General features: G+C 36.0%; 1 protein-coding gene across 1 annotated transcript in view; it reads right to left on the bottom strand.

The window, feature by feature from the left end:
• The window catches only part of ERC2 (ELKS/RAB6-interacting/CAST family member 2), a 469,458-nt gene that overhangs the window by 207,630 nt on the left and 240,912 nt on the right, over positions 1-20,916 (bottom strand). The window contains exons 12-13 of the mRNA XM_075052729.1: positions 20,099-20,110; positions 4,549-4,684 (exon numbers count right to left, since the gene is read on the bottom strand). Coding sequence (XP_074908830.1) covers positions 4,549-4,684; positions 20,099-20,110 — 148 coding nt within the window. The remainder of the gene's footprint in view (positions 1-4,548; positions 4,685-20,098; positions 20,111-20,916) is intronic.

The raw sequence follows: 20,916 nt of genomic DNA, 5'->3' as shown, positions 1-20,916 counted from the left end.
TTCAAAGAAACTACAGACTTCTGAACTTCTTCCAACCTACAGAAAGCAAGTGGACAGATGAATGGGTAGAGCTTCAATCCCTACTTGAGCTGTGCGAAATGGATGGCACTTCAATTGATTGCTTCAGTTTGCCCTGAATGACTCCCTGAATGGTCCATGGACAATTATACTAGCTTTCTTATTACATCTTTTCCAGTACTTCTGCAAAAGGGATTGAGACTTGGCTGGAGTAAGTGTAATTTGACTAGTCTAATTGCTCTTCAATTCTCAGCTGAGCTTATCACAGCTAGCCAACAGCCAGCTTATCACAGCTAGCCAACAAATACAATCATTACATCAGGCCAGAGAATTTTAGGATATACTTTACCCTAACAGCTCAATACATCATTCACAAATGTAACAAGTACACTATAGACACAAGCACTATGTGTTATAAATGCCTATAAACATAGGGTGATTCTACTAAACATAGTAGAAGGTATTCTAAACAGTAAGAAGAAAAGGTGGTCAGATCCCTATGGTTTACTAAGATGTTAATTCAGTATTTATTGAAATACCAGTTAATTTTATTTTTAATTAGCAGATGCATAGTACTCCCAGAAACTTGTTTTTCAAACTATTTCATATATCTCACATCATGTGTCTCCCCACAGATCCTGACTTACTTAATTCTTTAGATCACTACTATTACATTTTATTAACTCTATATATTATTTATAAACCAAAATTTAGTGTCAAGGGTGATCAAGTATTCTATTCTGTCAGATTATTCATTTAGTCAACTCTTACATCCCAGTTTGAATTCTGTATATGTTCACATCACTAGAAGAAGTTCAATTTATATTTTGCCTCCTGGGGAAAGTATTGTACCCTTGGTTTCTTAGGAAAGAAAATAAATTTACCTGTTACATACTGCATTATATGTATGGTTTGAAACACATGCCTAAATAAGTTCAAATCTAGAACACTCACAAATGTAGCTGCATACTCAGACCTGCAGAAAGCAGGTGTGTTCCATCCCTGCCCCCAGGCATTTGTGGTTAAACATTATGCGAGCAAACATTTATCTTATGCCAAATACATTAAATAGTTTTATGTGACCAGGTACAAAAGCCTCATATCAAAATCACCCTGAAATAACAAGTCATACAGGCCAATCAAAACCGTAACTGCATCCACTAGTGCTCTTGATCAAATTTTTTGAAAGGAAAAACTTGCATTTGAAGAGATACTTGCTCTTTAATCAACTCCACAGAGGAGGAAAGGTTTTTTTAAACAACAATTTTTTTTTATGAAAAAAATTCCTTTGTATACCAAAATGATTGGAGCTTTAGAGTTTGTTTGGCTTTTTAACCAGTCAACCACCTGCTTATCTGATTCATATAAGAACAAGACTTGATGCTCTCACCTAATATTTGTAACTATCTTACACATATAAAACAAATAAACCATACCAGTGAAAAACTAAATCAAAAGTCTCCCCTATCAGCAGAATAAATGCACATCAGAGTCATGTTACCTGCACTACTCAATGCCAAACTTTGCTTTACTTACAAGATTCACTATGGCATTTATGTAGAACAATCAAAAGCTCCCCAAATCTTGCAATGATAGGGAAATCTCAAGCTCCTAATATGTGAGGCAGGGACATGTTTGCATTAGATGTAGAAGTAGTATCATGAGCTTTTACTGGAATAATGTATTTCGTGATTAATTTTCAAAACTTCTACAGAGAATAACAATTCCTCTACCTCACAAGAAAAAAAGCCCCAGATACTACCACCACCCCACCTTCCTTAATCTTATGAAAGAAGCAATCATACAAGCACACTTGTTATCAAGCCCATTTTGGAAAGGGTCCCTTGAAGCAGTGAAATGGTATCTGTCTCCTGTACCTGCTAGACCAAAACAACTCTGCTGGGGAAGGAAAAAGCTGCCAGATGTTCATCAAGTTGGGCTGCTTTTCTCCATCCCTCCACATTCACTATGTTTCCTTAGGGATTTACTTGAACACGATAGTGCTGCAAGAGTCAACCTTGGATCCGCAACTGCACATCTCCAGGTATTTTATGGCTCAATCTGTAAAGTCAAACAAGCCATTTTCATTCAGCTGGATCTGCCTCTTCCATGATCCACGCAGCGACAGTCAAATTCACTAAAGAAGCAAACTGCAATGAGAGAATACATCCAGCCCTGCATGAACACAACAGTCAACATTAAGAAAGACGTGGGAAGAAATAAACCAAGGAAATGAGGAAACATTTTAGACACAGGAAATACAACAACTAGTTATGGCAGCAAACTGATGAGAGCAGCAGATTGCCTGTTTTGCTTATGCCAGAGAAGGCAGGATTAGCTGTACCAGCATGCCAGCAGCACAGACAACCGATACGCACTGCCTCCTGTTCTTGCAGCTACTGGAGGAAGAGTTAGGGAATGCAAAGCACCTACTGACAGGCAGAAGCAGCTGGGATCCTCTCTTTTTCACTTTGCCAGCAACTCAGCAAGTGTAGGATGGGCCACAACACATACACGCATACATTACTGAAAGTAATATGTTGAAGTATACAATGTTAAAATATTATTTTTTAAGGCATAGTAACAGAGAAATAACAGTTCTTAGTTAACTGGTTTTCATAAACCATTCTAAGCATGTAAATGCTTTATAGCAGGAGAATGGCACAGATGAGCTATACACCAGACAAGGTTTTTCCTTTCTAAATTCAGGCTATTCAGCCATACTGCTTCCATTTAGTAGACCCATTCTCATGACATGACTTGAAAGGTCCAGTGTAGCAGTTACATCAAAGACCCTAGGAATGACTTCTATTCCCTAGTGATCACACCACTCTGATAGATTTCCAAAATAATACTGAAAAAAATAAAGTTCTAATATATTCTCTTTACTGAACCACATTAATTACAAGTAGCTGCTCAACACTGCAATTTAATTTTGATTCATCATATTGTGAGACCACATACTTCACAAGGTTTTATTACTATATCACGTGCAGTAGAATGCATGGTGATGCAATCAGTATGTAATGACCAAGGTTATAAAGTATACATAATACTATACAGATGCATAAATAATGTATCATTTCCTGAACTTGATTCTGACATACAGTTTCACCAACACAAGCCTGAAGAGAGGTGTGGTGTTAATTTCTCCATTTTGCATGTAGGTACACATGTGAAACACAGTACCATATGAAGCATGTGAGGGTCAAATTCCACCTATTGGAAATTTTCCAGAAACCCATTATATTAACCAGATCAAGGGAAAATTGATATTTTGCACTCTAAATTAAACTTCCCCATAAACACTGGCTATGGAGACATTGATGTTGTTGACAGAAATCAGTACTTCTCTTCATAGCTTTTCATGGTCAGATCTCAGAGCAGTCAAGCATCAAACTTGTTTTGTGGCCTTTAATACAAATTCCCTAGTATGTAATGTATCATTTAACCATATCAGCTAATTATCTTTCAAATCTTGGTGCCTGAACTCAGTAACTTACAAACAGTAGAAATTCTCCTAGAACAAGGTTCAAAGTCTATCTTAAAAAAAAAAAAAAGAGATATAGGAGATCCTTTTCTTTCCAACCATAAGAAAAGAGTTGCTGATGTAGTAACTGTGCAGTAATGATTATAAGAGATCTGTCAAATAAGGCAGCTATAGCTGTCTCCAGTGCTCCTCTATGCTACATCTAAGTACATAAGGTAAAAATAATCTTTGGTAAGGAGTCTAAATTCATCATTACCCTGTTAGACAATCTATCCTCACCCTTTTAATACACTACATATGCATGTACAGTGAGTTAGTAAGATCAAATCTCACTCGTTAAACGATCTGAGTATGCGACCAGATGATGATATCCCTGCTGATATAGAATTTTACTCCCAGACAGTGCAATTTAATATGAAGAGCTACCTCTAGAAACATAGAACAGGAAGGGGCTCATGGGTCTCAAATGTTGTGGTATTCAATCTCCACACTGGAAAATATGGCAGAATTTCTGCTATGCAATTGAATGCTCTTGAAAAACAAAATTGTATTTTACAGAGCTAATCACCCAGATATGAAAAGGTATGCCCAGTTAAAAAAAAAAAAAAAAAAAAAAAAATCGCAGCACACTACTATGTAATATATTCAAACATGCTGAACATTCATAACCACACTATATAACCTTATGATGGCTTGTGGATATAATGCTGTGAATGGCATAGGAATAGAATCCAGAAAGGATAATTATCCTTCTGTTCTCTGACTCTCCTCAAAACAAGCTCTAATGACTTACTTGCTTTTAAATAAGTATAATACAGTCCTTGTGAGGAGAGGGCTTCAAATTCTATAGTTTTTTCCTCACCCTAAATAGTAAATATTTCAGGATGCAACTGAAATCAGTAGTGCATCCTCTGGTAGGAAAGGAGAAAGCCATCAGCTCTTTGTGGGAAGAGATTCATTATACATCCTGGAAGACACACAGTGAAACAGAAGTGGACTATCTTTGATGGTTTTAAAACACAATTGAAAAATAAACTCACTTGTAAATGTTGAGAGTTGTCAGTCATATTGTCCTCTCGCCTACGAACTTCTTCCAACAACTGTGCATTCTTCTTTTTCTCCATTTGCTGATTGTGCTTCAGATTGGCAACCTTCTTGTTTTGGTCCTTCATATGTCTAAGAATTGTATACACATATGCATTAGTGTTAATGACTGCAATCACTTCTTTTTCTCTATAAATTAACTTGTGACTATGACACAGGACATCGATTCTCCAACAGATACAAGTATTCCAAGTATCAGATGTAAACAATTAAACCTCATCTTGTTTTCAAGATGGCATATAAAAATAGCTTTAATACCATCAGATTATAAAATGGTAAAGCAATTATTTGAGCCTACAAGATTTTTTCTTTTTCATTTGCTCATGAATACTCATACCTGTTCTAAGCACCACAGAGAAAAATTGTTGTTGTAACACAGTGATATTATCCAACAATCCTTACACACTCAGTGAGTTCGGGAACAATTTTAATGGGTGCTTTAAGTAGTATTAATTTCAAAGGAAGCAGAAGGGGAAGGTGATGACTAATCTATGTTGTGAAATTCTATTTTTGAAAACCTGGACTATAAATACATTTCTGAGGATTAAAGTGTGATGGGGTAGAAGGTCAGGTCATAAATATGCCATGAAGAATGAAGAATGCCTTTACAAATAGCTTTTTACATAACAAAAACATTACATTTCTATCTTTTTTAATAATGAGACTTCTTTCTACAAAGATTATCAACAAATAGATTCATGAGTAACTTCTGATGAAAATGAAACAACCTTTACCACCATTATATATTTTCTTAAGACTGTACTCAAGTAAAAAAAAATAAAAATTAAATTGTTTCTATGTTCAATTATATTTTGCTGTGGATCTTATTCATTAAGTTACCAGAAGCGTTTCTGATGCTGATACTTAGCATACATCCCCTTAAGAAAGAAGGCTAGCTAATTTTGCCTGACAGGCACTGAAAAAAATATCCTTGCAGTAATGCTTTCTACCTGCTTGGATTCTTAGATACTATTTTCCCAACTTTCTTTGACTTTGAGGAATTCACTCCCTTTTATCTATTTAAAAATAAAGTCATGTGCAAATTCCTACTGAGATCTACTCACTAATCCTGTTTTGGCAAATGAAGAGAATATTATTCAATGCCCAAAAGGATCACTGAAAATGTCTCTGTTGCTTCCACATTAGAACTTTCAGTGAAAAAAAAAAAGTTATAGAACATATTTCTTGCACTGATTTTATTATGCTAAAGAAACTGGGTCATTTTGTATTTACTTCTATCATTGGTTTCTTTGTCCTACCACTGTTTTTTTCACTATTACTTATATTGAAAACTTTACAATGAAGGTCTAATCAAAAAATGTTGCCATGGTATTAAAAATTCTTAGAAGATACTTCACACACAAGTTTGTAAGTACAATACATAACAGAAAAGCTAATCTATTATTCCTAAAAAAAGTAACTTCAACTTACCTAGAAAAATAAAAGTGGCTACAAGTAATTAAAATAAAAATCTTTGCTTTTTAGAAGAATCTACATCAAGCTCAGAGATAATTTTTTAAAAAGACAAATATGAATTCCTCTTTTTGAAAAACAGATTTATCCTATAATTGTGTTCAAGAGTTTGAATCAGCCTGTTAAGGCACAAAAAGATAGATTAGCCTAACTGATCATCTGTTTACAGCATTTGTCTTTTGTACTAATTTTTTAATGTTAGAAATAAAATTTGTGAAGATTGTACATACCATAAAGGTAAAAGAATCCCCAACAAGACATTGTTACCAGAAAATAGACCAGTTTCAGGGAGAAAAAAAAAAAATCTAAAGCCATCCTTTCTAAACGTTTTTTTTTTTTTAGTACAATCATTTCTATATTACACAAAACAGTGACTAGAAGATGAACAGCTGAGCTTCTCCAGGTTGAACCAACTCTAGTCAGGAGTTAGCATTTTGCAATGCTAAAGACTTTAAGACTTTAGCCTGTATCTTCCTTAAATAGTCTCAAATATTTTTTATAGCACCCAGATACCCAGATATAGTTCTAATAAACTATACACCTAAGGCTTTCCCCCCTTTAGACATAACTTCAGCAAAATTACAAGACTCCTAAGAAACAGCACCTTTTCCCCAGCTCAAAGAGAGCACCAGTACAGCAGTACAGCTCTCTCTTCGTAGATTTCTGGCATCATGTTTAAATCCCCAAATTAAGTTCACTTGAGAATAAAAAAAATACACTACACGATGGTCAGAAGAAACCTGCCTACATGAGATCTACCTCAATAGGCCTGGGAGTATAGCATAAATCACCAATATTTTATCATAGTGTTAACTCTCTGAAAAACACAATGCTCTGCCGCAGGTAACCAACAACAAGCAAGTAATATGACAGTGCTAAAACCAGCAGGGATATTTCTGTCAAAGTTACAGTGACAGATTAATAAAAAAACAACCAGAAAGTGTATATTCCAGTTTAAAATTGCTTCTAGGTCTTAAAGAATATAATGGGTTTAGCTACTGAGTTATTTATTTTTTGCTAAATTTCCTCAAGAATTTTAGTGATGCCCTTTGTCTTTCTAAATCAAGTATTCAACTACACATGAGATGCTCTGTGCAGCTCCAAGTGAAAACCAGTTCTCCTTCTTGGGTCCATGTTGCATAGACCCAATTACCATAAAACCAAAATTAATATTAGAAAAAATGACTTTCACAACTTCATATATAAATGTGGTATTTGGCAGAAATTTTGGTGGTGTAATATGACTTTGTGCTGTTAAAATAAAAAATGGTTTCCAATCCAATGCTCAGTAAATGATAAATGAATTTATATTTAATCTCTAAGAAGTTCAATGTTATGCCAATGCTAACTGCTTCTTTCATCACCCTTCCCATTTCACTTTCTGTCTAATGCCACATTGAAAAGTAGAACATGGTAAAGCTGCAAAGGAAAACATCTGGTGCCTGTGATATGCAAAGTCTAGAAGAGAAGGAAATAAAATAAAGCTGTGTGGTAGCCTCTCTTTCTTCCACAACTGACTACATGCCTATGGAAATGAGAAGAAAATGCTACAGTTTAAAAAGCCTAGCTGACTAGTTTTCTTTTAGGCCTGCATTAAGGTACAGGAGGAGCTCAATACAGGAAGTAAATACAAGAATGCATTCCCCACCAATTTTTTTAATTTTTTTTTTTATTTTTTAACAGCAAATATATCAAATATAATCCTTGATCTAGTATATTTTTTGACTATGCTTGCTCTGGTATTTTTTCACATGGCTCTGTTTTTAAAATGCTTTTGAATAAAATAGAGGATTAGGATAAGTAAAACTTATGCACAAGAAATAGAAAAATATTTGAGAACACTACACAATCAGCACAAAATATCATATGCCATTACCACAGAAGATATAAAATACCCACATAATTTACTAGTAGTTATGCTGATATGCATAGTTGAGTCTACATTATTCTTTATCACAAGGAATTAGTTTCGTGTGTTCTGCTACACTGTTTCAATTTAAAGCTGAAAGACCACAAAAGTCATTAGACAGAATAAAATAAATAAAACATTACTGTTTAAGATACATGTCTTCAAAATCTGGAATGTATGCTGCAGGGGTCTGGGCAGTAGAACTGATCTTAGCATCACACGTTAATCATATTCTGGTACTAAAATATTGGCAAAAGTAGTCTTTGTTTGATAGCCTAACTGCCCAAAGCAGTAAGATGAAATCCACAGCTTTCTGATTTTCCACATTGTTATAGTTCATTTTGCAGTTGGGTATCTATTATCTTATAGTGAACTAAATTCTTTAACCACTGAACTAGGAGTTACAGTCACCTCAAACAAGTTATTATAGAATACTATGCTGTGTTTGCAATTTTACTAACTTCACATAACTGGAAAGCCAGTCTTCAAACTCGTTCTAAAGCACCTAAGCCCAGAGCGCGCTGACATGGTGCCAACACCACATTGGGCTTAAAGAAATGATGTTCTGAACTCATGATAGGAAGCAAAAAAGCAGTCTACGAAGCAGTGTAGATGACTAACACTTTACACAATGCTTAATCTTGGCCAAACATTAAAATGGCTGGTTAATGACACTTTTTCAGTTAACAAATTTAAACTTCTGTTTGTGTTCCTATGGTTGTAGCCAGTCAGCAATTGTCATAAAATATCTAGCAGCTTCATCTATGGACAAAAAAAGAATTCAGAGTGGAGGTAAGCTGTCTTTAAAATGGAGCTAGAATGTAAGCGGGGAAAGGGGGAAAGGGGGAAAGGGGAAGAGAGGAGAGGAGAGGAGAGGAGAGGAGAGGAGAGGAGAGGAAAGGAGAGGAGAGGAGAGGAGAGGGAAGAGAGGAGAGGGAAGAGAGGAGAGGGAAGAGAGGAGAGGGAAGAGAGGAGAGGGAAGAGAGGAGAGGGAAGAGAGGAGAGGGAAGAGAGGAGAGGGAAGAGAGGAGAGGGAAGAGAGGAGAGGGAAGAGAGGAGAGGGAAGAGAGGAGAGGGAAGAGAGGAGAGGGAAGAGAGGAGAGGGAAGAGAGGAGAGGGAAGAGAGGAGAGGGAAGAGAGGAGAGGGAAGAGAGGAGAGGGAAGAGAGGAGAGGGAAGAGAGGAGAGGGAAGAGAGGAGAGAAGGGAAGAGAGGAGAGAAGGGAAGAGAGGAGAGAAGAGGAGAGAGGAGAGAAGAGGAGAGAGGAGAGAGGAGAGAGGAGAGAGGAGAAGAGAGAAGAGGAGAGGAGAAGAGAGAAGAGGAGAGAAGAGGAGAGAAGAGGAGAGAAGAGGAGAGAAGAGGAGAGAAGAGGAGAGAAGAGGAGAGAAGAGGAGAGAAGAGGAGAGAAGAGGAGAGAAGAGGAGAGAAGAGGAGAGAAGAGGAGAGAAGAGGAGAGAAGAGGAGAGAAGAGGAGAGAAGAGGAGAGAAGAGGAGAGAAGAGGAGAGAAGAGGAGAGAAGAGGAGAGAAGAGAGAAGACAAAAGAGAAGACAAAAGAGAAAAGAGAAGAGAGAAGACAAAAGAGAAGACAAAAGGAGTCCTGTTCTATACATAGTTACAAACTGAAGGACTTCATGGGCATCTTCCAACTCATTTGATCATTCAATATAGAGAAGCAGTATGCAGCAAACTCCCAAGCCACATAAATAGTAGATGACAATGATACTGGAAGTTATTAAGGACGAGATGAAGAATACCACATACAAGAAAAAATTCTAAATAAAATTTGATTCTTCTAGTACATTAGACATTCATTCCTAATGAAGAGAAAAAGATTAAAGTAACATACTTCTCTAGAAACTACCTTACTGTACATTAAACTGAGTTTATTAATTTTTTAAACCTAGATCAAGCCATTGCTCTGACCTGTAAATACACAGTAGACTGTAGTTATTCTACTCCAGTAAAAATCAGCCAAACATAATTCCCCATTCCTCCTCCTGAATCTTCCTGATCTGAGATAAATTTCAATCATCTTTCTCAACACACAGAATGCTCCATAGCCATTAATTTCCACCTCAGCTGGGCCCTAGACTTAAAATCAGGTATGTAAACCACAGCTATGCCTACAACTGTTTTCCTCAGCATCCAACAACTTTTTCAGAAAAATGGCCTTAGACCACCAAGACAGGAATCAATAGACTGTAGCAGCTCTGATTTCTGATAGCGCTGAAGAACCAACAAACTATGACTGCTAAATATTTAGGTACACTTAGAATATCATAGATCCAAACAAGACAGGTGAAGGAAAAGACAAAAAATTCTTACACAGCCCTATATCTTTGTCTCTTAGGAAGCCCAGACCAAAGAAGCTAGAGCCCCCTTAATCTTGCTGTGCAAACAGCAAGATGTCCTTACATCAATTACACTAGCTATTCATTCTATTTCATTTTTTAATTGAAATATCTTTGTAAGAAATAGACATCAGTGTCACGGAGACCCAGACCTTTGATCAGCAGAAAGGCAAATATCAAAACAGTAGTAGCACTTAGTTCTTGCAAGTATGAATATCACTATTTGTAATTACTATGTTTAACCATGTTCGGTTTTGGTTTTTTCTTGTTCTTCTGAAAGAGCATACAAATTGATCTCGTAGCTCTAACTACAGTACATTTAATTCCTTCAGTCCAACTTTTTGCGACAAATACTGACATTTAGTTTCTGCATATATGTATCTTTCAGATTTCATTTTACAGTAGTGTGTAACTGTAGTCTGAACTGCAATGTTTTCATCTCTGATAGCTATAGAAAATCACACTATTTCATTAAATTCCCAGCTTTAATTAGCCACCTGGGTCCCTTGGCCAAAAAGTTGGTAATGTCAGCCAAAAATAAGTGTTACATGCTTAGTATAGCCTTTACTCTATTTCATAAAGGTTTTTTTCCTTCAAAGCATCCAAAAAATGCAGACATGCAAAATACTCCCAAGAGCAAAATCTGTAACTTTTTCTAAAGGAATATGTCTCTGTAATAATTTTCAGCACATTAAAGAGCATTATAATGGGACCAGCTGTCTGAAAGTCAATCAAAAAATTCTCCAGTATGCTAGGAACCTGTACTCCTCAAAAAAAAAAAAAAAAAATCCGAGTGCAATAAACTTGCCAAAGAATGTTTTTGGGGAAAAAAAAAAAATTAAATACAAAAATTTAGTCAAAACAAGTAATTTCTATAAAACAGGAAAGTCTCAAAAATACATTTTAAAATTTAATCCAGTACAGATATTTTAAATAATCACATCTTCACCTATTGTTCTAGGCATGCACTGGGTAGAATACTACCAACATTGTTACTTAAAAAAATTATTTTTCTTTTTAACAGATCATCTCTTTCTCTTTTATAGATAGTCCACACCTTTACAAAAAAATTTCACGTATGTGACCAATAAAATGAATCTTAACATGTTACTAGGCGCTCTGGATCTCAGTAGCTAGTCATGCAGAAGACCTGACCCTCTAAATCCTGTCCATGTGAATGTCCATTCTGAATTACATCACTTCAGTAAGACTCAGTAGAAATACTTCCAACAGTTCAGTTCTCACTGTCTTAAAAATGACAGTATGTATAGGTTCCGATTTGATTTGTTGAGTCAAGACTGAAACAACAGCATAATGGTAATTCCTTAAAATTCCAATCCAACTTCATTTAAATCCCTAAGATAGAATTTCCATTAAGATATGAGCAAAGTTAAGTATTGTTCCTGGCATTTTCCTGGAATACAAATGTATTTGCTACTACCAATCTATAAACCTGAAAAACAAAGATGGGTTAGACTCTAGCAAACTGTAACCATTACAAGAGACATTAAGAGGGTTACTGACAGACACATTCCTGACACAAATATGCAAGGACACTGTTTATTTACTTACAACCCATAGATGGATTTGTCTGGGGAAAAAAGTATTATCATGATAAGAAAATCTATATCCATGACAGGCTGAAATTTTGATATGACAAAGAAAACATAACATACCTCAAATAACCATCATTCTTCTAAAGGAAAGCCCTCATGCTTGACTGCTAAATTTATTAAATAAGTTAGACTCTAGTCACCTTAAGATTTATGATATGCTAATAAAAAACTAAGTAGTATCTTTCTGTGCTGTCATTTGCATTTACAAAAACTTTCAGGTTGGGGTTTTCTTTAATCCCTATTCTATAACCTAAAGAATTATTAGTATCCAAAATGTCTTTTAAAATTTGGGGGTTTTCCTTATTCTTAATCATTCTTATTTTCTTTTTGTTAACTAAGACAATTGTCATGATGATAAAAAAATTAAAGAACACCTTAAATGCAAAAACAAAAGCAATCACCCTAACCAATAAGAAATTAATTACTTTGACACAGTCAGCATTTCCAATAGGGCTGAGCTTCAAAATAACTTTTATTCTTTCTCCCTTGATGGCAAAAAATTATATTGGGACTGACCCTTTTTTTATGACGTAGATGATGTTCAGAAGCTACACTGCTTGTACATTCCAGGCCAACTCTTTCATCTAGTTTTATGCGCTGATATAAAATGGCAGAGAGTAATGATCATAACCACAGGAAGAAAACAGATTAAAATTTATTAACATATAAAATAATAACATTTTATTTCATAAGCATTTTGCCTTTTTCCTTGTAAAGTGAAATCTACTGACTGCAAAACTGCAAAGCCATTTGACCATTGTACACAATGACTTTTTCTGTGAGATCCACTGACTAGCAAACAAGTCATGTTACAGCAACACAGAATGCTACTATTTATTGCTAGTGCATTTGTTAAGAATGAGAAAAGAACCAGCATGTCCAAAGCTGCACAGAAGAAGAGTATTCCTCATTGAAGGAAGGCATGTCACAACTGCGGTACCAAAAAGCAAAAAGGGAAAAACAAAGGTACCAAGCAGCTGTCTGGCTCTTCCAATAAGGAATCTTCAAAACACAGAAAAATGAATATATGTTGCAGGGCTAAGTGTGAACTGTTTCAGTGATGCCCTACCAAAACTGATCTGCAATCCACACCAAGTGCATATTCACCACTGATACAAAATACTCAACCCACAAAACAAGCAACATATCTAGAATGGAGCCTAAGAAAGTCCCAAAGCTATCATTAAGCAGCTTACCACTTCTAACATGTTACCCCCTCCAGAGTAATTATTTCATTTGGGGTTTGTCTCTTTGGTATTCTGACAGTCTGATGACGAAGCTGCTATGAATATGTGTTACTTTGTTAAAAATGGTGCTTAAACTTGTAATACTTTCTCTGCACAGCCTCTTTATTCCATTTGATAACACTATACAATGCATCCAGATTCTGAGAATATAAGCAGCCAGATAATTGTCTGCCTTAAGGAGGACATGGCTCATAACGATTCATCCACAACTGAAGTATAACATTGGTACAAATCAGCTCCATTCTCTATTTCAAGGCTATCACAGCTTTTAAAAAAACCAAACAACCATTTCTTCTGCTTCTTTTGAATTTGGGAGTCTTTCTGCTTTTAACATGAAAATTTGATAGACCAACATAAAAAGCTCACATATAAGACAGACCACTACATAGGCACATATGAGTAAAGTGTTTTGAATGAAGACTTTCTAAGGGGGGGGGGGGGGGAAATCATTCCTCATTTTTTGTTTAGACTCAAAAGAAAAAAACACAATTTTTTCCATGTGTGTTATCATAAAGGCCACATTTTGGAGGAATACTTCATCCCCAAATCCCAAGGAATTCCCTTCTTTGTGTGTCTGACTAACCTATTACCATCCAATAGAAAAAAATCCTGTCTATCCTGTCTCACCTTTGCCCTTCTTGCCCTCACTATTCCAAAGCAGAAAATCTGGCAGATCTTATTCCCACTCTTTTCCTTTTCTCTGTAGAAGGACTATATTTCCTCTCTCTACTTCCCACTGAAAAGAGCAGGGGCAAGACTTCCACAGCCTGAACTGAAATTGCCTTTATAATTGTTTAAACTCTTAAACTGTGTAACAACATAACCTACCCTCCTACAGCTGACCCTGTGACACAACTTCAGCTTTACAGTGGTGCTATCTGATCTTGTAACTGAAAAAAATATCTTTTCTACAGTGACATATATAGGAGTAGCTCAGCTTCCTTAGCATGTCTATTATAATCCGGGATGAGAAGGAAAGTTTGAGTGGATGCCTCCTGGTGAGACAGAAAAACATTGTCACCCTGGGGCTGGATTGCCCCTGCTGCCAGGAAGGCTAACAGGGAACATTAAGACCATCCCTTATGAAATAAGCTTGTGACAACTGAGTAAATTTTATTGACTTTTGGACAAGAGAATTTGGAGGAAGGCAATACTCTCTGATTAACTTTGGCCAAATTGACTTTATCTTTTGGTAATAAAGGCCACTATTCTGCTACATGCCTTAGAGAATACTATCACAAGTTAATATTGCCATCTCTTACTGAAGAAGAATGCTTGGTCTTCTTTTTGTCATTCACCTGAAGCTGAGACTACAGCAAACTCCGTGTCACTGTTCCTACTCCATCTACTCACCAGGAGGACTGAGAAGCACCCTGTGTTCTCTCTGTGTTGATATAAAGGACTGCAATCAAAATAACCAGTGCAAACAAGGGACAAAAAAAATAATGAAAACCAAACAATATTTTTAAAATCTCCAAAGAATTTGATTTCCACATCCCTAATTCTCCAGTTGAATGCAAAAATGCTGTAATGCCCAGAGTTAACAGTTAAGATAAATGTATTTTAGTATATTCAATGTTTTCATAACATTCCCAGCTCCTGTTACCAATGGGTAGCTATTTCAGTTTCACTCAAAGGAGCAACTTGCAGCCGACACAGATCTATAGGTCTCAAAAAACACATGGTGATTCTATTGCTGGGTTAAAAAAAAAAAAAAGCCACAAATTCAAATAACCCTCCTTCTTCTTCTTCTTCTTCCTCCTCCTCCTCCTTTAAATCACATTATTTCAAATGTTGGAAGCCTGGTTTAAGATTTCTTAATACTCAGATTATGACAGTGCTTCAGCGTGACAAGTATTTTGCCTCCAAATGCACCACAAAAAGATATTGTTGGCTTGAGAGAAGCAACAACTCTGCCTGGTAGAAATAAAGCAAGTGTCACAGAAGTCACTGAAACATTTCTCACCTCAAAGACAAAAACGTGGGAGGAAGGGTTTACCTAACACACAGTCTGGGAAGTTTTCCAAAATCTTTGTTTAAGAAGTGTTTAGTCTGACACAGTTCCCTCCAAAGCCCTAGAGAGATGCTAGAAATATCCACATGAGGATAATGCATGAATGAAAAAGACCTACTAAAATCCTGTTCCAAACTATGGTTCATATCACTTTGTTTCAACACATATCTGCACTGCAACCACTGAAACTCCAATACAGTGCATTGCACTACTGTCTTTCTCAGCACATTCTTATTGGATGACACTTTATATGAACATGTGTGAAATCTGTACTAGAAGACTCATCTGTCACACATCTCTCTTGTACGCCCAGGATTGTTCTGCATTTTCTTCTGATGTTCTTCTTAAAAAAAAAAAAAAAAAAAGACAAGACTGCTGATGACAGGACGCTAGATGAGAAGGATATTTGATCTGATTTAATATGGCAATTGCTTGCTCAGCTATTTTATTAATTGATACCATTAGCAATAACAGTAACCAGTAACTGCAATTAGTTTGTTGCCTGATATTTGCAACCAAGGAGCTGCAGTCCTGCTGCTGCTCCATCAGGTCCTTTCCAGCTGTTGTCCAGGTAATATTTTTTCCTTCTTTAAAAAAAAACAAATAAATTTAAAATAAACAAACAAGCAAACAACAACAACAAAACCAAACCAAACCAAAAAAAAAACCCCACCACAACCACCAGCTCCTGACTCTCTCCAGTTATTCTCTGCATCCAATTGCTCCCCAGCATGTCCAGCTCAGCCTGACAGCAATTGGGATCAAACCTCCTCTGCTGCACTTTGTGTTTCATTGCAAATTCCTTCTGAATCAAATCTTTCGACTGCAACTCCTGGCTTAACCTAGCAGTTTTCAGGATCAATCCAGCCATTATCATTCCATACATAAATCATGCTTTTGCAGTAACCTCTTTAGACCTCCAAATAAATCAGGTACACTTTGTATGATTTCTTGTTTTGACATACTAAATTCCCTTTATTATAACTGCCGATCAGAGCGTTTCAATCCAGTCACAATCACGTTGTCCAGGCATGTTGCTCCTGCATTATAGAAGCAAACAATGTGAGTGGAAGAAGTGGTGCCACCAACAGCCCAATTCCTAAATTTAGTTCCCCTGTCTCTTTTCAGTCACAGCTTTTTGAGGGTAAGCTGTGCTATCTCACAATGATTCTTCACTCACACACCCCTCCACTGTACACAGGGCATCCTGACAGCATTGCACCCAGGCAGCCACCAAGCTCCCCAGAGGAGTGCTGTACACCTACTTTATTCACACATTCGAGAGGTAAAGAAATATGCTCTGTGGATCCTCGCCCTGGGGAAAACTAGTGGAAGCAGCAGGTCTAGAGAAGCATAAGAAATATTGCTTCGTCTAGAAATTAGTAACCATGAAACAGAAAGAGTAACAGTTCCTTATGTTCTCTCTTCCCCAACACAGAATTGTGGTGTCAGGTCCAACCCAATCCAAAGTGGACATTTTTCCTTCCGAGAGGCGGAGGTCTTTTCTCCTCATATCCAGTTTATGCTGCATATCCATTTACTTCCACAGAGTATTTACACTCCAAATCAAAACCAAAAAAAAGCACATCACTGAGAAATTACAAAATATCCTTCCTTATTTAAATAATCCATTTCTAGCTGTCTCAGAAATGATTATTCTAACTTCTGCATGCCTTTAAGCAAACTGAAAGGGCAAAGTATAGAACTGAGCACACAGGTTCAGGAGTCAGTGGGATAAAAATGAACAACAATGCATTATCCTGACCCAGGGATCCATTTGTATCTTGTTATTATTTATCACTATGATTTCTAGTTATTTTGTAATATATTATTATTTTACTTTTTTTTTCTTAAGAAAGTAGAATTCCAAGGAAATAAGCTTTCTACTTTACTATTTCTTAAATAAAATGAAATGTAAATGTATACAAATTCAAAATCACACATGTAATCAGATAAATCTAAATAATCTCTTCTCAAATCTTCATCTCTTTCAAAATGTTCACGTTAAAATGTTGATTCTGTATATGTAGCAGACTAAAACAGAAAGACATGACAAATATCTGCCTGTTATCCAATGTGACAACTATGTTTCTCACTCAGAATAACCAGTCTCTCAGAAGAGTAATGTATATCACAGATTCTCTCAGTTTTCATTAGTACACTATCTCAATTTCTCCAGGGAAATTATCTTTGAACAACATATCACTCTGCCCTTGGAACCATCAAACTGACATTTGACAAAACTGTGGAAGGCTCATAAGTTAAATTTAAAACTCCGTTAAACCTTGCCTTACACATCTCATTGAGCTCTAGCCTCCCACGGAAACAATTAGGAAGGCCAACATCAGAGGCTGGTGGGAAAACTTCTAGCACTGGTCAGTATATTATGCATGGAAAAAACATCCATCTCCTCTTTATATGCAAGCAGAAAAGTTTGGGGAGTATATAACCTGCTGTAACCTAAATTAAAAAAAAAAAAAAAGTTACTCTACTGATTCTTGTGCTCAGAACATTTTTTTATTGTATAGGTAGATGCACATGGCAGGGGTTATGCCAATGCATTTGATTATCTTGTTTGCCATCAGTATCAATAACCCATCATGTTGTAAAACAGATGCAGCATTTTTCTAATCATTCTAACCCCATATAAATATGGATGAACAAAATGACAGCTAAGAACATATTGATAAGCAGGAATTAAGAAATTAATAGATCTGTTTCTTAAATTAAGTTTTGACCTTAATGACGATTCAAGCTGCGAAAACTTAACACTTCACTGAAATCCCACAATAAACTCTAATCATACGCTACAACTTATCTAGGACTCTAGGGATGAAAGTTGGCTGTGTTATGAGGACAGTTTGCTTCAGCAAGGTCAGCTGGTTTTTTAGGTCAATAAAACATAACAGAAATTGCACCTCCAACTGCTGAACAAATGTTTCTGCATACCAATCATTGAATTCCAGTGAAATCAACCATAATGACAAATGCATAGCATAATACCTTTCTTTAAGCTCTCTCTGGCTAGAGAGATTTTCAATAAATGTTGAGTATGTTCTGATAGAAATGCCAAAGTTCTCACCTTCAGACAATAATTTCATCATAGCCAATTCCAGAGTAAATGCATTTAATTAATTTCTGGAAGAAAGAAAGATTCTGAAAATAATTTGTTTAAGTATTTTTATAATTCAGGTGTTATAACTATCCATTGAAGCACATTAAAACGTGCTTGTAGTAGATAGACAATAAAAAGAAAGTGTTCATCCGATTCACTGCTGCAATCAATAAGCTTCAAATTTCAGAAACAAAATTTTCCACCTGGAAAGTAACTTCTGATTGTGAGGTTCATTAAAGCATATCAGGAAAAAAGCCCTCTTGTCTTGTCAATCTTTTCACAATGAGCCACCTTTTGCCATACAGTTCGAAGGTATCCACGTCAGAAACTTCTCTGACACGTCTGAACGGTGAAACGTGAACTGTGCTTGGTTTTGAGACTAAGATACCAAAAGTCTCCAAAACTGGCAAGCTCTGCAAAGAGCGTGCATTGACATAAAAATCCTGAAAACTTCAGATCTGAATACATTATAAAGGCAGATTGGACATTTGCCATGATTCTAGTCAAATGTGCTGCATGGCAACCTAATACCTGGAACCGTATCTGCAAATGCAAAACTTTGGTAGCTGAAATAATCCACCCGGAAAGTCTTTGCAGTATATACCCTCCTTTATATTTCAGTCCAACTGGTCTATGAAGTAGTAAACACTTTCTACCTTGATAATGATTGAAAACCAGGTTTGTTCCTGCCTAAAGCAAAGTTCCTTCAGTACAGGAAACAAAGCTTTGTGCAAGTTTCAATCACCAATCTCAGAAATTGAAAAATAACAGGTGAGCTTAAGAATATAGAACTGAATGGGGGAATTAATGGGGAAAGGAAGAAGCAGATGAACCTGTACTCCAAATCATATGAAGTTAGTAGTTACTAAAATACCAAGTAGATGTTTTAAGACTGTGCTGTAAACTTACACTTAAGTATAAACTTACACTTTACAGCCATTCATAAGCATGAGAAAGAAAAATTAACATCAAGGCCTACTAAGAGAAAAAAAATGTTGACTAGATCAATTTTTACTTTCAACAAGCACCACAAGATATGTAATAATACTTGATAAGATGATAAGATTACTCAAACAGTGCACAAGCACAAACACTAATTTAAACTAATTTAAAATCTAGAAGAAAGAAAAACCTGAATCTGACTAGATGATGCTATATACAAACACAGCATATAAAACACACACATACATACGCCTCCCTTGCGGTTATGTGCTGGTCCATAATCTGGCCAGCAGAAACAGCTAAAAGTTCCTGAACCAGAAGCTGAAACACTCCAAGTCATCCTATTATGTCTGCAATAACAGTAAAAGGTGTGATGGTAAAGTATTAAGAATAAGTCTCTCATCTTAGGTATAAATCTCTCTGTATACTATCGTTACTGTTCAATCCATTACCTATTGGGTTGGTTTGTCTACCAAAACGTTATTCCCAATGTTGAACTCCCTAAACAAAGATAATAAAAGTAAAACTGAAAGAAGAAAAAAATCTTCACACAAAACAACATATGAATTGAATATGTTGTTAATAAATATTTTTTTCTTACAGACTTTTGACAAAAGCATTCATTTACTGTAAAGTTTCTGATCTAGAAATGGAATGACCAAAAACTTCACAATAGGAACAAACAGAATAAAAACAAAAATCAAAAAAAAGACAAACAGAAGTTGTTAATATGGAATCAAAATGGTCAAATAAATTAAGCATCAATGAAAACCTTCATTGCGGAAGGAGCATTTAAGTAGGAGAGCAGAAAATACTGACCTGGAAGTCAAGCTGGTTGGAGTAGGGATGAAAGCAGCAGTTTGGAGAAAAACAGATAGAGAGGAAGACAGCAAAAGAGAATAAAGGGAGGAACACATTAGTTCTTTAAAAATATAACAAGCAGATGTTATATCAACAGATTTCATTCAAAAAAAAAAGAAAAGGAAAGGGAAGGGAAAGCGAGAAGTAAAATAAAATTTCTGTAGCAGTATATCCTTGCTGTGCACTGAATAAAACAAAAATTTTAAAGTAAAATGGCATCTTGTCATTTGTGGACTGTGGAAAGCCATCCATATTTAGAACCATCCAAATGTATACACACACCGAATGGAAGAAATAAATTAGGTGGATATTGGCAGGGTTTGCTGCCACACAAGTGTCTCATCATATACCACGTAGTCCTTTTTTGAACTGACATAGGTTTGATGACCCACATTCACGTCTTCCCACGAAAGCCGAAACAGCTAAACAATTTGGCAGCTTGTTCAAAGATACCATTTAGAAGTTCACAAAGCACTGTACCTAACAATCAAAGACAGAGATTTGCCAGCCCACCCCCCAAAAAATACAGCCCCTTCTAATGCTGACAGCAGTATTTTTCTTCAGTCTGAAGAATAAGGTTAATACTTCATCACTGAAAATACCCCGATGCTTGATAACTTATTTATTAAAAAATACCTAACCTGCCCTTTCAATTAAGTAAGGCAAAAAAAATCCCTGCCTGACACCCAGCTAGATTAATCCTTAAAGTTGTCACTGGTGCACAGGTTTTCATTTACTTATGAAAGGGAAATTTTTTAAAAGCCACAAAAATACTT

The sequence above is a fragment of the Buteo buteo genome, chromosome 21 (genome assembly GCF_964188355.1).
Source record: "Buteo buteo chromosome 21, bButBut1.hap1.1, whole genome shotgun sequence".
NCBI classification, from domain to species: Eukaryota; Metazoa; Chordata; class Aves; order Accipitriformes; family Accipitridae; genus Buteo; species Buteo buteo.
Note: the sequence above shows the minus strand (reverse complement) of the source record. Positions and strands in the feature narration are given on the sequence as shown.